The sequence below is a fragment of the Augochlora pura genome, chromosome 3 (genome assembly GCF_028453695.1).
Source record: "Augochlora pura isolate Apur16 chromosome 3, APUR_v2.2.1, whole genome shotgun sequence".
In the NCBI taxonomy this organism is placed as follows: domain Eukaryota; kingdom Metazoa; phylum Arthropoda; class Insecta; order Hymenoptera; family Halictidae; genus Augochlora; species Augochlora pura.
The window spans coordinates 7,586,966-7,605,778 of NC_135774.1; the positions used below are offsets into that span (position 1 = coordinate 7,586,966).

The 18,813-nt window shown below is 33.1% G+C and overlaps 1 protein-coding gene across 1 annotated transcript in view; it reads left to right on the forward strand.

The window, feature by feature from the left end:
- Positions 1-18,813, forward strand: part of LOC144467624 (uncharacterized) — a 260,392-nt gene that overhangs the window by 235,985 nt on the left and 5,594 nt on the right. Inside the window, exons 14-15 of the mRNA XM_078176514.1 lie at positions 942-1,127; positions 17,834-18,180. Of these exons, the coding sequence (XP_078032640.1) occupies positions 942-1,127; positions 17,834-18,180 (533 nt within the window). The remainder of the gene's footprint in view (positions 1-941; positions 1,128-17,833; positions 18,181-18,813) is intronic.

An 18,813-nucleotide genomic window follows, 5' to 3' on the forward strand; every position in this document is an offset into this window, starting at 1 on the left:
GTAATTCGGTTTCATTTCACAAATTAGATTCTATACCTTGAAAAAATTTACTTGTTCAACTTGTACTTTGTAGTAATTTATCATAGATACTAATATGTGGTTCTTTCTAAAATTTTTGATATCGTTTGTCTAACAGTTTTTCAATAAGATTCAGCTACTGAAATTACATGGGTGGTAGTAGGATATTTACACAATGATATAACTATTCCTTTAAAAATTACATCTTTTCTCAATTATTCTAAATATTGTATAATATATGTATAGTATATTTCTCTATATACTCTACGTAACGAGGGATGTAATAACAGCAGAATATTGACTTATGAAAATCAGGATGAATCTGAATAACAATTTTTGGTGATCTCGTGATTGACAACTCGTTCCGCCTTGTAATTCGCACCACTGTCATCTATTCAAAATAAATTTCAAATAAATAGAAAACATAAACATAAAATACACGTTTCGCCAATTTCGCCTCAGATTTAATCCGCCACTGCTTCTTTGATAAGGTTTCTAGGATGAAAACAAAGTTATTGTAAGAGTATTTAACCTCTCGCGCTACAATTTCAGATGAAACGATTACGTCGAATTAAATAAAACATACAAAATGAAAAAGTAACAAAAACTTCTTATTAAAAATTGAACAAAATAAAAGACTAGAAAAATTGAATATATCTTATTCGATAAATATGAAATTAATTATTCACGAGAACAAACCAGCACAGCAATCGGCTACCGCGCAGTAACCGGTTCCATCATCCTATAAAACAGCTACCTGACACTGCGAAAAGTGAACTCTCTGTCGAAGAGACTAACTACGATTCATCGGAATGGAACCCGGTTCGCTTCGATTCTCTGCCGCAAATCCGACGAGATGACAAGTGCCTACACGCGATCATTTATTCGATGTATGGCTCACGAGGGTGCAATTTCGTTCGCAGGACTCACAGCCAGTGGGGGCAGTAATGCTGATAAAGTACGACGTGGAGCAAACGCCCGAACTGAAGTTACATAGTTTCGCGATAAAGAAAAAGGGTGCACCGACGCTCCGGCTCGCCGCCGACACCGAGGAGGCCGCAACCCGATGGACGACTGTCGTTAAGGAAGCCATAGAAAGAAACGACCAGGTACGTGCTATAAACGTCTCGAAAACTATCTGACCCTCTTTTCGGGCCGCGCCCGATAATGGGATCGATGTAGGAATCGGCACGAATGCTCCGAGGCTGCCGCGCGTTTCTATATGTTATCTTACTTTTACTAGCTTGTAAACGAACCCCTTGCACCCATCGCTGCGATTTATCAACTACGAATGCGCTGGTAATGTTTTCGCATAGGTATCACGACCCTGAACAGTACTCTTCCAGTGTATAAAAATTCGGGACAAAAATCGTGGCTTTTAAATTAACCATTTGCACTCGAATGGCGACTCTGACGCACCATTAAAATTATTCTATTATGTTAGAGAATAATTTTTATAACAATGAAGTTTAGATTCAAAAAATTGTTGAGTAGCAAAACTGTTGCTACGAGTCGCAAGAATCAATTTCATATGCCGAAAACTGCACTTTGTTGCATAGAATGAAAATACTATAAGCTAGAAATTTTATATCACCAGTTAAAATGACTTCGCGTGCAAATGGTTAATCATTTGTCCACCTGGCACTCCTAACACTTTCTCAAAAAGGATGCACAAATGCATCGATTGATTTTTAGAAAGTATACAATTGCATAAAGAAACATTAAAGTGGCTAGGATTTTTCGTTGAATGCAAATTCCACTGATTTTTGTATATGCAATTTCTTTTTCGTTTATTACCGACCAACTTTCGTTGGAAATATTTTTGTATTAGTTTAGTGGAAATACTTAAAAAATCCATTTGGAATATATAGGCGTTTGAGACGAAAGTAATAACATTGCATTTATTAAGAATTTTTACTTTACTTCTTGTTTCAACTAATCGGATTTGATGTGTAGTTTATATATAAAATGTAAAATATATTAATAAGGAATATTAAAATATACAAAAATATAAGAAATACGAGGTGTATGAACATAAAAAATATGACAAATGTAAAATATGTAAAAAGTGTTTTTTCCTTAGTAAGAATGTAATCCGCGGCTTCGTTTACGAGTTACTAACTCGTTACTTTCGTTAATAACTCGTAAACAGAGTCTCGAATTGCATTTTCACTAAAGACAAAGTTTCTTCAAACAACCTCAGGAATTCGCGCATTTCCAGATTGTTAGTGACTTTTGGATCACCCTGTATAATTCTGAACTGCTGTGGCGACGCAACGTGAAATCTCTGTCTCATCGTAGTTCAGTATTATAACGTTCATGCGTCACGTGACTGTGCAGGATTCTATTACGTCAAATTGCTTCTGGAGGAATTAACAATTTTAATTTCGTAAAATTTCTAACAATAGGATTTATTGTCTTTTATTTAAACAATCTAACGATTTCTGGTAACTGATCCGTAAAAATTCTTGAAACGAAAAGAGTTAATGATGCCTGTCTTACAATATTATTGGTAGAAACTTTTAAAATAAATCATGACGTATAGTACATAAGAAATCCTCTCATATGCTATATAAATTCATTTATTTCTTATTTATAGTTTCTTTTTGTCGTATAATGTTATCGCAAGGGTGCAGATGCTTGTAGGGCGTTTGGCAAAGGTCAAGATCGGACCATTAACTGCAAAATCCTCTGCATATTCATTCTCGCAAGGATATAGGGAAAACCGTAGACAGTTCGTGACCCAATATTGTCGGAAACTTTGGAAGATAACTTAAACCACTTAAAGTCAAACTCTATTCAACTGTCCAGAGGACAAGCAAAGCTGGATGCTACGCTGAAACGAAAATCACGGTATTAAAGCTATCAAGCATCTTTTTAGTAAAACTGCACTTAAATTTAATACATTTCTCTGACGTCATCTTCTATATTTCTATTATTACTTATTACTTACAATGAAATAATAACATAAATTCACAGACACCAATTCGGCGCAGTATTTTGACACACATCTAAACTTCGAAACTTCTCCCACTTTTCTTACGTCACTCGATTATGCAATTACGTCAACTTGTAATAGAAGTGATTACACGTTAAATAAATGTTAGATAGAGAAAAAAGTATTTAGTAATGCTAAAAGGAAGTAGTAGTCCTAAAAACGAACAATTGAGTTGTAGTTGTAGAAGAAAAGTTAAGTAGCAATCCTAAAAAGAAATAATTGAGTAGTGATTATGTAAAGAATAAATTAAGTAATATTCTGAAAAAGGAAAAATTAAGTAGTAATTACATAAAGGACAAAATAAGTAGTATTTGTAGAAAAAATATAAGTGGTAGTTTTGAAAAGAAAAAATTAAGTAATAATCTTAAAGAGAAATAATTAAGTTGTAATTATATGAAAAAAAATTACGCAGTAGTGTTAAAAAGGAAAAGTTGTGTACTAGTAGTAATGAAAAGGAAAAATTATGTATTATTAGTTATAAAAAAGGAAAATCAAGCAGTAGTCGTAGAAAAGAAAATTAAGTATAATTACCTTAAACCACTTAAATTTAAACTGTTTTCAATTGTCCAAAGAACAAGCACAGCCACACATTGCGTTGAAACGACAATTAGAGTAATAAATATATAACTTCCTTTTTTATTAAAACTGAATATAAGTTTAATATATTTTTATGTCTTTTTCTACATTTCGAGGTTTATTTCGACGTGATTTTCGTATAAATAACCAAAGTTCCTGCATTTACCTAATATACAAGCATATTTCGTTATGCGAATGCAACAAGGATCGCAAGGAAGCGAGAAAAAGTATGCATATACTAAAAACTAGTAACTTGGAAACGTGAAATTAAACATTTTTGTCGTGAAAATGTAAAACGACGAATAATGCATTCTATCCATTGAAACGGTTTTCCAGAAAATCCAATTTGAAAATTCAGTCGATGCACGTGCATTCGCCTAAATCCCAACAAAACTCGTCCAAACGCGATTTTTTCCTAAACGAAATTCCGCACGAAAAAATACAATTCTCGATCTTTTTACTTGTTTTCGCATGTACGATAACCGCCGACAATTACATCGCCGGGATTGTGCCAAATGCTCGCCATATGCAAGCTCCCGCGACAAAACGAACTCGATTTCCTCGGTAACAAAACATCATACACGGAAATACTTCATACATTACTTCTCTGATCGTACCAACAGTATTGTTTTGCATTTTTCTACCGCCGTCATTGCGCGTATCAGTTAATTCGTATTTTCGACTGTATGGAAAATCGACTGTTTCGAATATAATTGGATTTTATCTTTTGATCCCTTAAAAACTTGGAAATCTTTATCGTGTTTTTTCGTTATATTCTTTGTTTTCTTTGGGACGCAAAAGCTTGGGGAACAAAGAGTGAACTTCTGTTAGTTTTTTTTTTATAGCATACAATCGTTTACAAAACAAAATGTGTGATTTAAACGGCATCCTAAATATCCTAGTAACACTTAATTTCTTTCATATAGTACAATAAAAAAGAGCATAGTTAACACTTTACCGACCGGATACTCGATCGTAAACATTGTTGTATTCCTATAAATAATATTTATAAAATCTATTTTATTTATTTTATTTATTGGGAAATTTAAGAAATTATATAATACTATATGGACTTGCAGTAGTACAATCCAGCTTCTTAGATAAAAATGCTAACGAATTAAAAAACAGTAATAGATAACAATTTGGTTAGCCTATACAAAACCGATTTACAGGCTACCAGTTGGGAAAGTGTTAAGTATTCGTGTTATTAGTGTATCAGTATTGTCGACATGTTAACCCTTTCAACTATAATATCGTATCACACTCATTAAAATCATTTCGAAGATAATCTGTTGAACCTGGATGTTATACAGAGTGTCCCAAATTATGTTACCTCCAAGAAATGACAGGTTCCTGAAGTCATTTAAAGTAACTTTCTCCTTAGGGCAAATGTAATTCGCGGAATTGTTCACAAGTTATTAACAAAAAACAGTGACCAATGAAACACGATCTTGGCTAGCGCGAGGCAGCTGAATCAATCAGCAGAAATGGGTCTCGTCAGTCTTGCGCCAATCAAACTCGTCTGTCATCGATCATTGTTTTCATTAATACTCCTAAACAAAACCGCGGATTATATTCTTTCCCATTTCTTGGAAGTAACATTAAATATTGAACCACTCCGTATATTTCGTATTAAATCGATATGAAAATCTGCTCGGCGAGCATAAGTGAGGAGGACAGCAAACATGCATTAGTAGAATATCAGTGTGAGCCGGAAACGACCCCGGTACAGGAGGTTGCGCTTCAGTAATTGGAGGGTAAAGGTGAAGTTTGGCGTATAGTGAGCATAAATTTTCTTTTTCGCATAGAAATTTATTAGCGGACAAAGAAGTGCAAAACAACGTAGCTGTGAAAGAAAGCGTAGTGGATGGGGTTTAATTTCCGTATTAAAATAAAACCTACGTCTAAAGAGCTTTTGTATACTGAAGACTGAAAGTAACAGCGTAGAAAAATAAGAAAAAAAGGATCTCCTTCCTTCCTTCTCCCTCTATATTTATATTTGGAGCACCCGGGATAATATTATTCACATGACTTATTCATACCCTTTCTGAATGGCGGGTGTCTATAAGGCTTCGCCGAAGTTCTTTTGCTCTGCAAACAAAAATTTCAGCGTTACGCTGTGAACATAAACATTCGATATAAACGACATGTAAAATCTTATCAATACTTTGGTTTTAATTAATTACATCGTGGTGTTTCACATTTAATTTTTTTATGCTCTCCGATAAAAAAGAATTATTGGATCGTTTGTCATAGAATATTAGAACACAGCTATGTTTTAAATGATACACAATTTCTTTTGGAATAAAAAGTAAGTAATATACTGCAGGCATTTCGTGTCTATATTTATTTAAATGCAGCAATAATTTGATAAATATCCAACTATAGATTTGTTGATTAGAAACATGGGCGTTCCTCGAAAAATACTCTTTTTCATTTTATTAAATCTTCAGAATTAATTGACTTGGCGCTATATGGAAATGAATTTCTCAAACTTGTCGATAATTAATTATAAATATTTACTGAATAAGAAATATGAACAGTGAAAGGGGAAAAAGTTATTTCTGTAGAATGTACCCCTGCTGCTTCGTATAAAAATGCAAGATTATGGAAGATATTAAAAATCATTTAGAACGTATGGACAAAATAATTATAACTTGTTGTGTATATATATTTCTTTGTATAGGTAACTTTAAACAATTTCTTCATAATTCATCTATAACGAGCAAGTATTATTATATTACTATATGTTTAAAATATAATATTATATGCATATATCTTTGTTAGATACTTTCCATCAAAAGGAAACTCAACAAATGAAACAGGATTTTTTATTATTACGCTATTTATTATTGACATTCAAATTAATGCACATTTCGACGTCATTTGATTCTTCATTAACAATAACCTTCAGTCAACATTATTTCGAAATGTATTGCAATGGTAATACAGTTTTATTAATGAAACAAAACATTGAAACCAAACATATCAAAACATAATTTTGCTAAAAGCCCGTTGATTGCTTAGAACCCCTCAATTTGTTTTTGGCAATGCGCCACTTTAATTCAGTTCACATCGAGAGAGGGAGAAAGAGACCATAACTGTTCATAATCAATATGAAAAAGCTCGTTACATAACATTTACTATTTTCACGTAAATTTTTCTCGTTATAATAATTATTATGTGAAAGTTGAGTATCTTGCAATTAACGAAGATAATTTTTATTTTGCAACAAAATCCGAAGTTTCTCTATAAGAACTATTTAAATTCCACTTTGGTCACTTATAATAATTATACAGGGAGCCGTGACTTTATTAACGATTTATTATCGAAAACACTGATATTTAATTCATATATTGATTTGGTTCACTAAAATTATTCAAACAACCCTTACTCTTGGTCTTTGCATAAAATTCAGCTTACGGTAATGTTTCAGTTCGTTTCAATTCCCATCATACATCATTCAGCTGCGAAACGTTTGTCTACCCGGTATAAAGGTGGCGTCGTGATCATCTCTGGAAATCGATAGGCGAAAGCAAATACATATTTACGCTATAGGCTGGAACGCATCCCTGCTTTTATTGACTGTAGCCGAACTTTCAACATTCAAGATATTGATCAAAGACGCAAGAGGGGTTGGGGAGGGAAGGGGGGGGGGGGGGGGGGGGGGGGGGGGGGGGCAGAGGAGAGAGAATTTCTTTCAACCGGGAAGTTGGTGGGAGTTCCCGCATGTCGACTCTTTTGTTGACTCCCCGGGCCCCGCCATTCACATGCGAATATCCAAGGATGTAACGAAATGCGGAAACTTGCGCGTCGTTCCGCCGATTTCAGAAAATAAGATTTGTTTTAAATTCCCGAAGTTCGGTGATATAGTTACGCGAGTTGTTCAACGTGCAGATTTCCTTTTCGCAGTTACAAAGTTCTCGAGAATCGCGTGATCGGGCCAAAGAAGTGGCACAAGCACTGATTAGGCCGATCATTTTAGACCATGCATCGAAATAACCAGAGAGCTTCCATCAGGAATGGAAAAAGTTTCGTTAATGGATCCTACTTATAAAAGTACACAGAAAACTTTCAAAAAAATAATTGTTGTCCTTGAGGAGGATACATACATAAGAAGAAATTATTGAAAATAAAAACGTTTAGTCAAATAGAATTTATAAGATGTAAGAACTTACTTATTTTATCATTAACGTCTTCAGTACTTAATTTAATTATTTCTATTACAACAATAACAACATTATTTCATAATTAAATATATCAAGATTATTCGATTATATCTTTTCTCGAACAAATCATATATTAATTACTTTATCTCTATTATTATTACTACTAATAGTATGATTAACATTTACATTTTCCTATTGTATAATTAATAGAGATCATACATTTTCACATTCATTACTTCCCAATACTGCCTCGAATTAATAATTCTGATAATTATAATTTGCTAATATGTCAGCAGGACATTTATTAGTATTCCTTTTAGGATCTATAATAAATATTTCAATCACTATATCATTTCGAAAATAATTAACATTATTATTTTGAAATTAAATTAATAATTCGTGGATTGTCAGAGTTGATGACTTAATCACATGTATTTTTAATTTTATTCGTAATTTTATTAGTAAGTCATTACATGAATTTTACATTATACTATTATACATTATATAGATTATACTATTTAACCAAGCATTGATATTGACCGAATTTAACAACCAAAAAATACAACATTTAATCAAAGTGACATTCCACTATTAAATTCAATTGTTCTTATTCCTTCTGACTTAATTATTACACGAATGTCATCAGTGAATTATTAATAATGAAAAAATTCTATTAGTAATCGATGGAATTTAATGAAACGAATATTCTTTTTGTTCATGGTTATATTATGCTTTTACTATAAAAAAATCTGAAACATCAACTGTCAAGTCAAAAGCTATAGAAGTGTAGAATAACGATATAATATAATACATAAATAACTAAAATAAATTAAATAAACAAATTTTTTTATAATCACTACAATTTTTATACTTTTAAATTATACTTAAACTAAACTCTTGTACTGTATATTTAATGTACTAGGTTTGCTAACATAAATCGTTTAACACTTTGTTTTTTAATTAGGTACACAGATGTGGAAACGAAATTTTACAAAGGAAAAGCAATTTATATTATACAACTCAATGTTTCAATTTGAATTTGGTTAAATAAAATGCTTTAGTTTCATGAAATTGTTGAGATTATTGGCGTAACAGTTGTTATGTTAATAATGTAAAAGTAACATAATGCAGATTAATGCGTTATATTTTTAGTAGAGAAACTGAATTCATTTGCAGAAAATACACTGTGATTCACTAGGACGAACATAGTTGGTTCCCAAACTCCGATCGTTATATAGCAGCTTTTCGCTCTAGCATACACGTACAATAACTTCGATCACCTTGGCCATCATCGTTATTTTTAGAGACACGAAAAAACTTTATTCATAAAAGTTCCACGATACAAACGAAGCCATGACATGGCAGTAATAATTTGATCTGGGTGAAGGATTTTCAAAGGATTTTTATCGTTTGTGTATCTAAAAATATCATAATATACCTAGCTAGATCAATGAACCAAAAATGATATTATAATTTAATAATAATAACATTTAATATTTAGTAATAAAAATTTAATGCTTAATAATAAATATTAAAGCGTTAAACTGATTTCTATATTTCTATTTTCTACATAATGATCATAAATAAATGTGTAATATCTTGTATTTGAAAAAAAACTATAGCCTCAAAATTTTCGAAAATCTTTTGCATACAAAAATATCGTTATCGCTGATTTATATTATTGAAAATGTGAGCTGTGTCGTTTCAGAAAGTATAATGTGTAACGTAAAGCTACAGTTTGTTGAATAACAGCATACTATAGCAAAATAGTAATATTATTGTACAAAAGTATGCTAGTGAGCGTTTGCAATAGCTTATACAAATTTAAAATATGTAAACAATATTTCCTTAAGATGATTTATAAAAAACGACTCGTAGAGAGAAACAAATTATTATTGCTATTATTATTATTACTTATAATATTAATTATAATAATTATTATTATTGTTATTATATTTTAAATAAAAAGTCCTCGGTATTTAAACTGATATTGAATGATTCAATTTAAAAATAAAGTCTGTGAAGTTCAGCTTCTCGGAAATATTTTTATACCGTATAAGAAGCATTGTTTTAAAAATTCTATTTTAAATGTCTCTATCTAGACATTACAAAATTCTATTCCTAACGAAAATCGATTTGAAGAATGGAGCTTCCTAAACTACCCGACCAAAGTTTCTCACAGCAGTTTTGGACATTGCAACATCTTGTCTTTTCTGATAATAGTAGCTCGTTGTTTAGATTGTCAGAATTCAATTGTTCACGTGTATAGACATCCGGGCAGCTTCTCTTAAATACTTGGGTCTAAATTCAGCTAACCCAGATCTTTCGTTCTTACTTGAAGTCAGTTTTCCATTGCCTAGCTTGGCTCGCATATCGTATAAACTGATGTGCCATGCACCATGCGATCCAATAAATTTAGATCTGTTGAACGAGACGTTATTGCTGGAATACATCGACGTAAAGGATCTTTTATTATGTCTCAGCTCACTCGAATCTGTAGAAGTTCTTTGTCTTCCGCTATAGCGGATGTATACAGGCTGTCCCAAAATTGTTATCTCCGGGAAATGACAGATTCCTGAGATCATTTGAAGAAACTTTTTTCTTAGTGCAAATGTCATCCGCGGCTTTGTCTATAAGTTATTAATGAAGAACAGTGACCAATGAGAGGCAAACTCGGCTGGCACGAAGCGGCCGAACCAATGAACTGAACTAGGCTTCGACTACTAAATGATTCGCCTCGCGCTAGCCGAGCTCCCGTCTTATTGGTCACGGTTTTTCGTTAATAACTCATAAACATTGCTGTGGGTCACATTGGCGCTGAGAAAAATATTACATCGAATAACTTCAGGAACTCCTCAATTCACAGAAGTAACAATTTTTGAACACCCTGTATATTAACTGTCTCCACAGATATAAATAACTTGCAACAAAATTGGAGCTTACATTAGACATACGAGGTTATAAATAAAAAAATTTACATTCTATTGTACTCATCACGAGTATTAACTTTGCAAAATTTATATTTACGTTTTCTGTAGAAAAAGAGCATTATTTATGTAAATAAGAAGGATGTTTTTAATTTTAATCGAAAAATTAAAGACAACTCTTGCAGCTAGTTATAATTATTTCGATATCTACTAAATCGTGTGCGTAAAATTTGATTTTGATGGACTCCGATACATAATTTAGCGACACCCGGTGGATACACTTCGTATGTCTTTATTCTGGTATTGACTTCTAGATGAAAACGTTTTATGCACTTAAAAGGAGGTGTATTTTTAAACCGATGTTCATTGACACGTTCAGCGTCGTGTGCACCGTTATTGGCACAGAAATTTTCGTGAAGGGACTTTTTGAAAGACACGTCGACCATATGTGATGTATAATGGTGTTTGACTAAAAAATGAGCGGAAATCTAAACACGTGATAATCAAAGTTACGTCATATAACATTGGAACGTGTAAATCTCTTAAAACGACTGATGTGTGACTATATGTTTTAATTAAATATTTACAGAAAGGTACAGATTGACAATAATTATAAATTTCTTAATAATTCGAATATTACGATTTCTTATAAAAAAAAGTCTGTATTAGTTCGCATTTTACCTTTTTCGCAAGTCTAGCAATAATTATAGTTATTCTTTTTATATTGGAATTATACTTATATTATTAGAAAAAGTTAAATTTCTATTATTAGAAAAAGTTAAACTTCTATTATTAGAAAAAGTTAAACTTCTATTATTAGTAACAATTAAACTTCAATTATTACTAACAATACTCATACTTATATTATTATGATGATTAATGTTGTATTTGAATGTAACAAATTTCAATCAACTTTTTTAATACTAATCGGTAGTGCAGCTTTCGTTTGGTATTAAATTGTAAGATACTCTTTTCCGGGAATATTATCATTGTCTGAATCAATTAATAAGCTATACTTTTATCACTTTCATAAATACTTGGCACGAGGGATAAATTATAATTAAAATAACTCTATAAAGAAAACTCAGAATTTCATGATTTTAAAACATTTCAGTGAACGCACTAATTATGCTGCAAAATATAAAACTTTTTACAATTATCAATAAAGATCATGTCACCGAATTCTATGAATCCGGAGAAGATGCTATTTCAAATACCTCAAACACAAAGTGTTAGTGATGAAAATTTTAAACGACAATATCTCATCTGAAAAAATTATAAATTCATAATGTCACGACAATATTGGCCTTTTGAAAATTTAATAAATACTGTTCGAATACATGCACACAGATATTTGTGCACATTTTAACAAATGAAATATCGTATCGCCGTAATAATAATGGTAATGATTAACTCGTAAATATCAGGGTTATTAAAAATAGATTCAGCGTTTTCCCTTATAAGCGCGGCTTTATATTAAATCATTTCTGAACTGAATTAAATGTTTCATAAAGAAAGAAGATACAGTGAACGAAAAAATTTTAATTAAAATTGCTGTTGGCGAAACATATGGTGATTTATAGGAGCAAAAATATTAATATTATAAATATTAATTAATTAAAAATTAATTATAAATAATAATATTTCGCAGCATTGAAATTTAACTTCTACAAGTTAAGGTATACTAGAGAAAACGCTTTAGAAAACAATACCTCTTTTAATTTGTTCATTAATTAGGGTATCAGAAACATACCAGACACAGTTTCAAAGCGGATCTTGAAAAGTTTCTGAGACAACGCGACCGTAAATACAAATCTGTCGCTTCCAGTTGCAGAATTTACATCTTTGAAACTTCGAACATAATTCTTTAAAACCGTTGTCTTTTAATTGGACGTCCTAAATGGTTCAGTCAGTTCATTTTTATCGAATTCGCGTGAAGCTTTTAGTAGATACCTCTGATAAAGTCACCTACTTTCGAAAGTTATTTTAAGTCCTGTATAATTTTCAATCTTCAACTCCTTGCACTACGATTTATTTTACAGCTACGTGGATTAACATTTTTTTGTTACTAATAATTTTCTACGACAGACGAAAGATTATGTTAACAGATTATGTTATGACTATGTCTGACAAAATATTGTAAGGCTAGGGGTTGTTATTAAGTGGTTAATACATTTTCTTCAGAAGCTTGTCAGTCTTAAAAAATTAATGTTTACTGTAATGTTAATCAAGAGAATATTAAAATTTTTTATTTCACAGTTTTGCATGCGTTGTAAATTGAAACAATCATGTGTTAAAATTTACAAATTTTAGAATATTTAAAATTTAACATAAAATAAAACTATAATGATGTAACCGAGGATTTTTATGCAAAATAAAAGTTGTACACATCAATTACTAAATGTAAAAGCCAAATAAAATTTCATTTCTTATAATAACTTTAGTAAATTAAAATTAGTGCTTCAACATTTTTAATTTCATTGAATCTTTGCTGAGTCGCCTTAAATTTGACACGCCCATTTTTACCATAAATGCATAAAATCTGCAGTCTACTAATAATTTAGAACTGGGCTCGGAATTAACGAACACACAACATGACGATCACGAGGGCTATGGCCCCCCCAGTTCCATCGGATTTGAGTATCGACTATTTTTACTCTTGTTATCTTACAACGAGACTGCGGATCATTATGCAAAATAGAAATTTTACAAAACGATAAACATGAATTAAAAAAAGGTTATTTAATTTATTTAATAATTTTGATGAAACGAATAGCGTAACAGTATACCTAAATTCGTCTCGTCTTCGCAATTATATACTTGAACTATGCATTTTTGCCATAAATACATAAAATCCGCGATCTACTCATGACGTGAGTACTTGAAAAGTAGAAAAAACTTATAAGTTTTTAGAATCGGTTTAGAGTCGCACAATAAAATTTTCAGAATGCACATAATACATTTAACATATACGCAGACGACTAACTTTGAAGAAACAAGTCAATTATGCCGGACATATCTTTCATTTAAACTGTCCAAAATGACATTTCTTATACTATCGGAGAGGAACATGACTAAAATAAAAATTTTAGAAGTAAACAATTAATGTCATAAAAAATTGTACAATCAAAACTATCTCTCAGAACTTTCTTTCGCACTCGTTAATCGACATTTAATCCCAGCACACAATTCACGATCGAACAATCCCACGCAACATCGACAAGTATAGTATAAAATCGCCGCAGCGTAAAAGTGTCTCGTGTGTTCGTATATATTAAGTAAACAACCCCTGTAGGATCAGGAGTTGTTAAGGATCTCTTACATAAAACAGTAGTCAGTCGTTACGTGGAAGCACTCGAATACACGTACGTACGTTAACGTACGAACAAAAAGTTGTTGCTGGAAAATGTTGAATAGAAGGGCAGCAAATTGAATTAAACGTTTTATTTTTGTTTCGCATCAATTAATTATATATATAACATATGTACAGTCACTTTATGAATGACACACGCGTTCTAAGGTCTTTTTAACTCTACTTCGCTTCGCACAAATATTTAAATGGGATATCCACTTTCATTGTATCATTCTTATTCGACTAATTGCTTTTGATTTTATTGCAGTATTAATATAGTAGTAAGATTATAACATATAAATTTTATTCTAACTATTTTACTACACAAATTTTATCACACAAATGATCGAAATCAAAAAGTGGACAGCATCAAAGTAACAACGAAGATTCATGTGTTCGATACATAGTCGTGAATGACGTAGTGATATTTAATTGATTTTATTTATATTTATCATAGTTCTATGATACATATTCTCGTTTGAGCAAATTAAAATCCAACACAAATGCCTTGAAATAAAGACATTTTAGTGTAATTAACGCTCTTATTCTTTCAATACTAAATTTCATTTAATTAATATATATTTATACTAAACTAGATTGTCGTTGATTAATATATTTACACTATGTCAAGCGCCTCGTGTTCACACTCGTCGGCTACTCGTCTCTTACTAGCCTCCTAGATCGCCTGATCGGCCGATTCGTTGTCACCATTGTTGCCGTTCTTCCCTCAGCAGTGTTGCCACTATTTATATACAATTCTCCGTATATTCTCAAATTTTCATAGTATTTTTTAATCCGCAGTTTGACGATCTTTTCTCATTAGCTCTTCTTGCATTTTGCAAGCCTTAACGACATTTTCTACACTCCAGTTTATTTAATTTGCATCTTAATTAACTTACTTACTTCCCAGCTACACCTTCTTTAACCAGTTTGGCATTTATTTAAGACTATTATTTCAAGATCGATTGTTTAATGATTTGATTAATTATTTAACCTCTTCCCGTACTTTAGCGAGTCAGACTCGCGATGAAGATTTTTGCCCAAACATGAATATCGTGAGTCAGACTAACGAACAGTTACTTGGGCCAACATAAACATCGCGAGTCAGACTCGCAAACAGATACTGGGGCCAAACATAAATATCGCGAGGCTGAGTCGCGAACACATACTTGGGCCAAACGTAAACATAACAAGCCGAGCTCGCGGACTGATTTTTTGCCCGTTACGCTCGTGACTGAATGTTAGTTCCTCTCAGTACCTCAGAACAGTTAGTCACGATTCTTGTCGTTGCTATTACGAAGCAGTTCAATTATTAAAATTTAAGAAACCCCTTCAAAATGCAAGGTACAAAAGTGTGTAGTGAAGACCGTGATAACGAATCTTCTGATAGTGAAGTTTTTATGCCAGTTGCAAAGCGAATAAGGCATATGATTATAGATGATAGTAGTGAAGAGGAAGATACGACAGAACAACCATGGATTTGGCGAAAAGTAGAAAACACACCAATAGTTTGGAAGTATTCTGAACATCATGGAATAAAGGCGTCTGTCTTAAATAATTTAAGCGACAATCCAAAAATACTAGACCTATTCTTTATTACATTTGATAAGAAGTTTTGGGAAAGCCTGGTTACGGAAACCAATCGCTTCGCAGATAAAACAATACACGACGAGCGAAAAAAACGATGTGTAAACGACACTTGGTATCCTGTTACTTTAGACGAAATCAAGGCCTATTTTGCACTATGTTTTTTGATGGGTCAAGTAAAAAAATCAAGTATTCAACTTTACTGGACTAAAAGAGCTGTATTAGAAACGCCAATATTTAGAGACACGATGCCATTTAAGAGATTTCGTCAAATCTCGAGATTTTTACATTTCTCCGATAATGAAACTGGTGATAGTAAAGACCGACTTCGCAAGATAAGACCGGTCATTGATTTTTGGAATCAAAAATTTAAAGAAATATACACACCCAATGAATATGTTAGCATAGATGAATCCTTGATGAAATATAAAGGGCGTTTAGGGTACAAACAATTCAATCCGTCAAAAAGAGCTCGGTTTGGAATAAAAATTTACAAATTGTGCGAAGCCACTACCGGTTTCTGCCATGGATTTAAAATATATACCGGCCAGGACAGAACTAATCGACACGAGAGTGCATCAGAGAATGTTGTTATCGAGTTGTCAAAATCTATAATAAATAAAGGGCACACTTTATTCCTGGATAACTGGTACTCTTCGCCTAACCTGTTTCTAAAATTACACCGTCAAAAGACAAACGTTATCGGGACGGTACGAAAGAACAGAAAAAATATGCCACAAGACATGCAAAAACATATTTTGAAGAAAGGAGAATTCGCGTGGAGATGTTGCAATAATTTGATAGCTTTGCGATGGAAGGACAAGCGCGACGTTTATATGCTCTCCACAAAACACAAAACAGTAGAGATGGTCGAGCAATCAAACAAACAGTTACAGAAAGTAATGAAGCCAAAATGTATCATAGAATATAATAAGGGTATGGGTGCAGTTGACCATCAAGATCAAATGTTAGCCTGTTTCCCAATAATGAGAAAAGTCATGAAAGGATATAGAAAACTTTTCTTTTACATATCAGATATGGCTCTGTTTAATACCTATATTATGCAGAAAACAATTTCCAGTCGAAATCGGCAGACTTATGTTGATTACCGTATAGATATAGCGGAGGCAATTTTGCAAATTGTTGAATTACCGGACTACAAAATGCGTGGAAAACCATTAGCTCAAACGCCCCTTCGACTCCAAGCCCAATATTGGGCTCATTTCCCCAAAAGTATAGATCCGACACCTCGAAATAAGCATCCAACAAGAATGTGCAAAGTCTGTTATAAACGTAAAATACGAAGTGCAACGAAGTGGGAATGCTCGAAATGCCAAGTGGCTTTACATCTGCCGGAATGTTTTAAGACATATCATACCGTGGAGGATTTGTAGAGTTGTATGTATTTTTTTTAGATATTTACTTTTCTGATTACATCTTTTTTACATAATATGCTATTTCCTTTTAGGCGCAGTGTTACTACATATTTGAGAGCACCAAACTACATTCGAAAACTGCTATACATTTTCTACAATAATATATAAACAGCTATTATATACTACATTATTATATAAAAAATATAATAAATTTATAATATCTATAAACGTAAAAGCATTAGAGTTTACTTCCTCAACTCCAGTATCGCGTAAAATTGACTATATCACAGGCATTGCGGGCATCTACATTTCGGATCGTATTGCGACTGTTTACAAAGATCAGTCTGGTCTGTTTAGCGCCCGTTGATGCGGACCGCTCGGGCCCGAGTTTCGTCGAGCTAAATAGCACGGGAAGGGGTTAAGTAGAATTCGGATGAAGTAAGAATTATTATCGCACTTTTAGCACACTCAATAATAATGAGCTCATGGTTATTAAACGAAACTCAGCGATAAGTCAAGAGATGCCTAGGAGAAATCATTAAATTCACTAAATATTACGTTGTAATTATTCGTCGTGTCTGCAAGGTATGTTCATTCTCGCTTCGATATAATTGAGGACGCGTGTATACGCTTCGAAAACGAATTAAAACTTTCAACGAAAGGTTCGAAAGCGTAACGAAAATAGCCTTTGTTCGGCCTTGGGAGTAGCTTTCCGTTGTCGACGAAGGTGGACACAAACGGTCCACACCGGCCGACCTCTCGAGTTACCTAGTCCGGATACCGCGATCGCATTCTACGGTTTCGTTGAACGTTCCTGGCGTCATTTGCAGGTCGGCACCTGGCTCGAAGCATCGCTGAGAATGCGTGAAATGGCGCCGGGCGCCATTCAGAGACCGGATTGCTTCGGATACCTGAGCAAGCAGCAAGAGCACGCCAGGAAGACCTCCTCGCCGACCGGCTGGTCCAGGCGATACTGCGTGCTGAAAGACGCGGCGCTTTACTTCTACGACGACGCGAACGCCGAGAAAGCATTCGGGGTCGCCTGTCTTCACGGGTTCAGGGTGCACAGCAGCGCGCCGACTTCCGGCGGCAGGAGGCACGCGTTCGAGCTTCAATCGCCGGACCCAACACAGAGGAGCTACATATTCGCCACCGAATCCGACATGGACAAGAAACGGTAATGAATTTTCTCTAAAATAATGGTTCTTCAACTTTGTATTGGGTTCGCCAATAAATTTGTTTGCTTTTTGTTTTATAACTACTTGTGCATTAATTATCTTAATAAGTGAGTAAAGTAATCGAAAGTTCTCTTTCGGTTTTACAAAACTGTTACATTTTCGAATAATATAATTTTTCGTGATTTTTTAGGTTTAAAAATTAAATATCCAAGAGGGAGATATCAACAATTTCGACATTTGCTGTTCTTTGCTTTTTACTGAGGTTAAAAAGCTGCCCGAGACGTCTGCAACATGTGCGGAGAGGGTGTTATAGGCAGGTCTGATGCCCAGAAATATTTCGCAAAGTTCTGAAAAAGCAACTTCGAACTAAACGACGTGCCCTGCATCGAACAACTTTCAGAATAACGACTTTGATGACGAGCAAAGAATAACAGATGTCGAAAGTGTTGATTTAGGGTGTTCCATTTCTAAGCCTAAAAAGCCATAAGCAATAATCTAAAAAGCGAATATAATAGTTTTGTAGGGCTGAAAGAGATCTTTCGCGTAGCTTACTCACTTTGTTAATTAACGCATTAGTTCTTATAAAATAAAAACAAAAGCTGTATGAATTTATTTGCCAACTCGAAACTGTA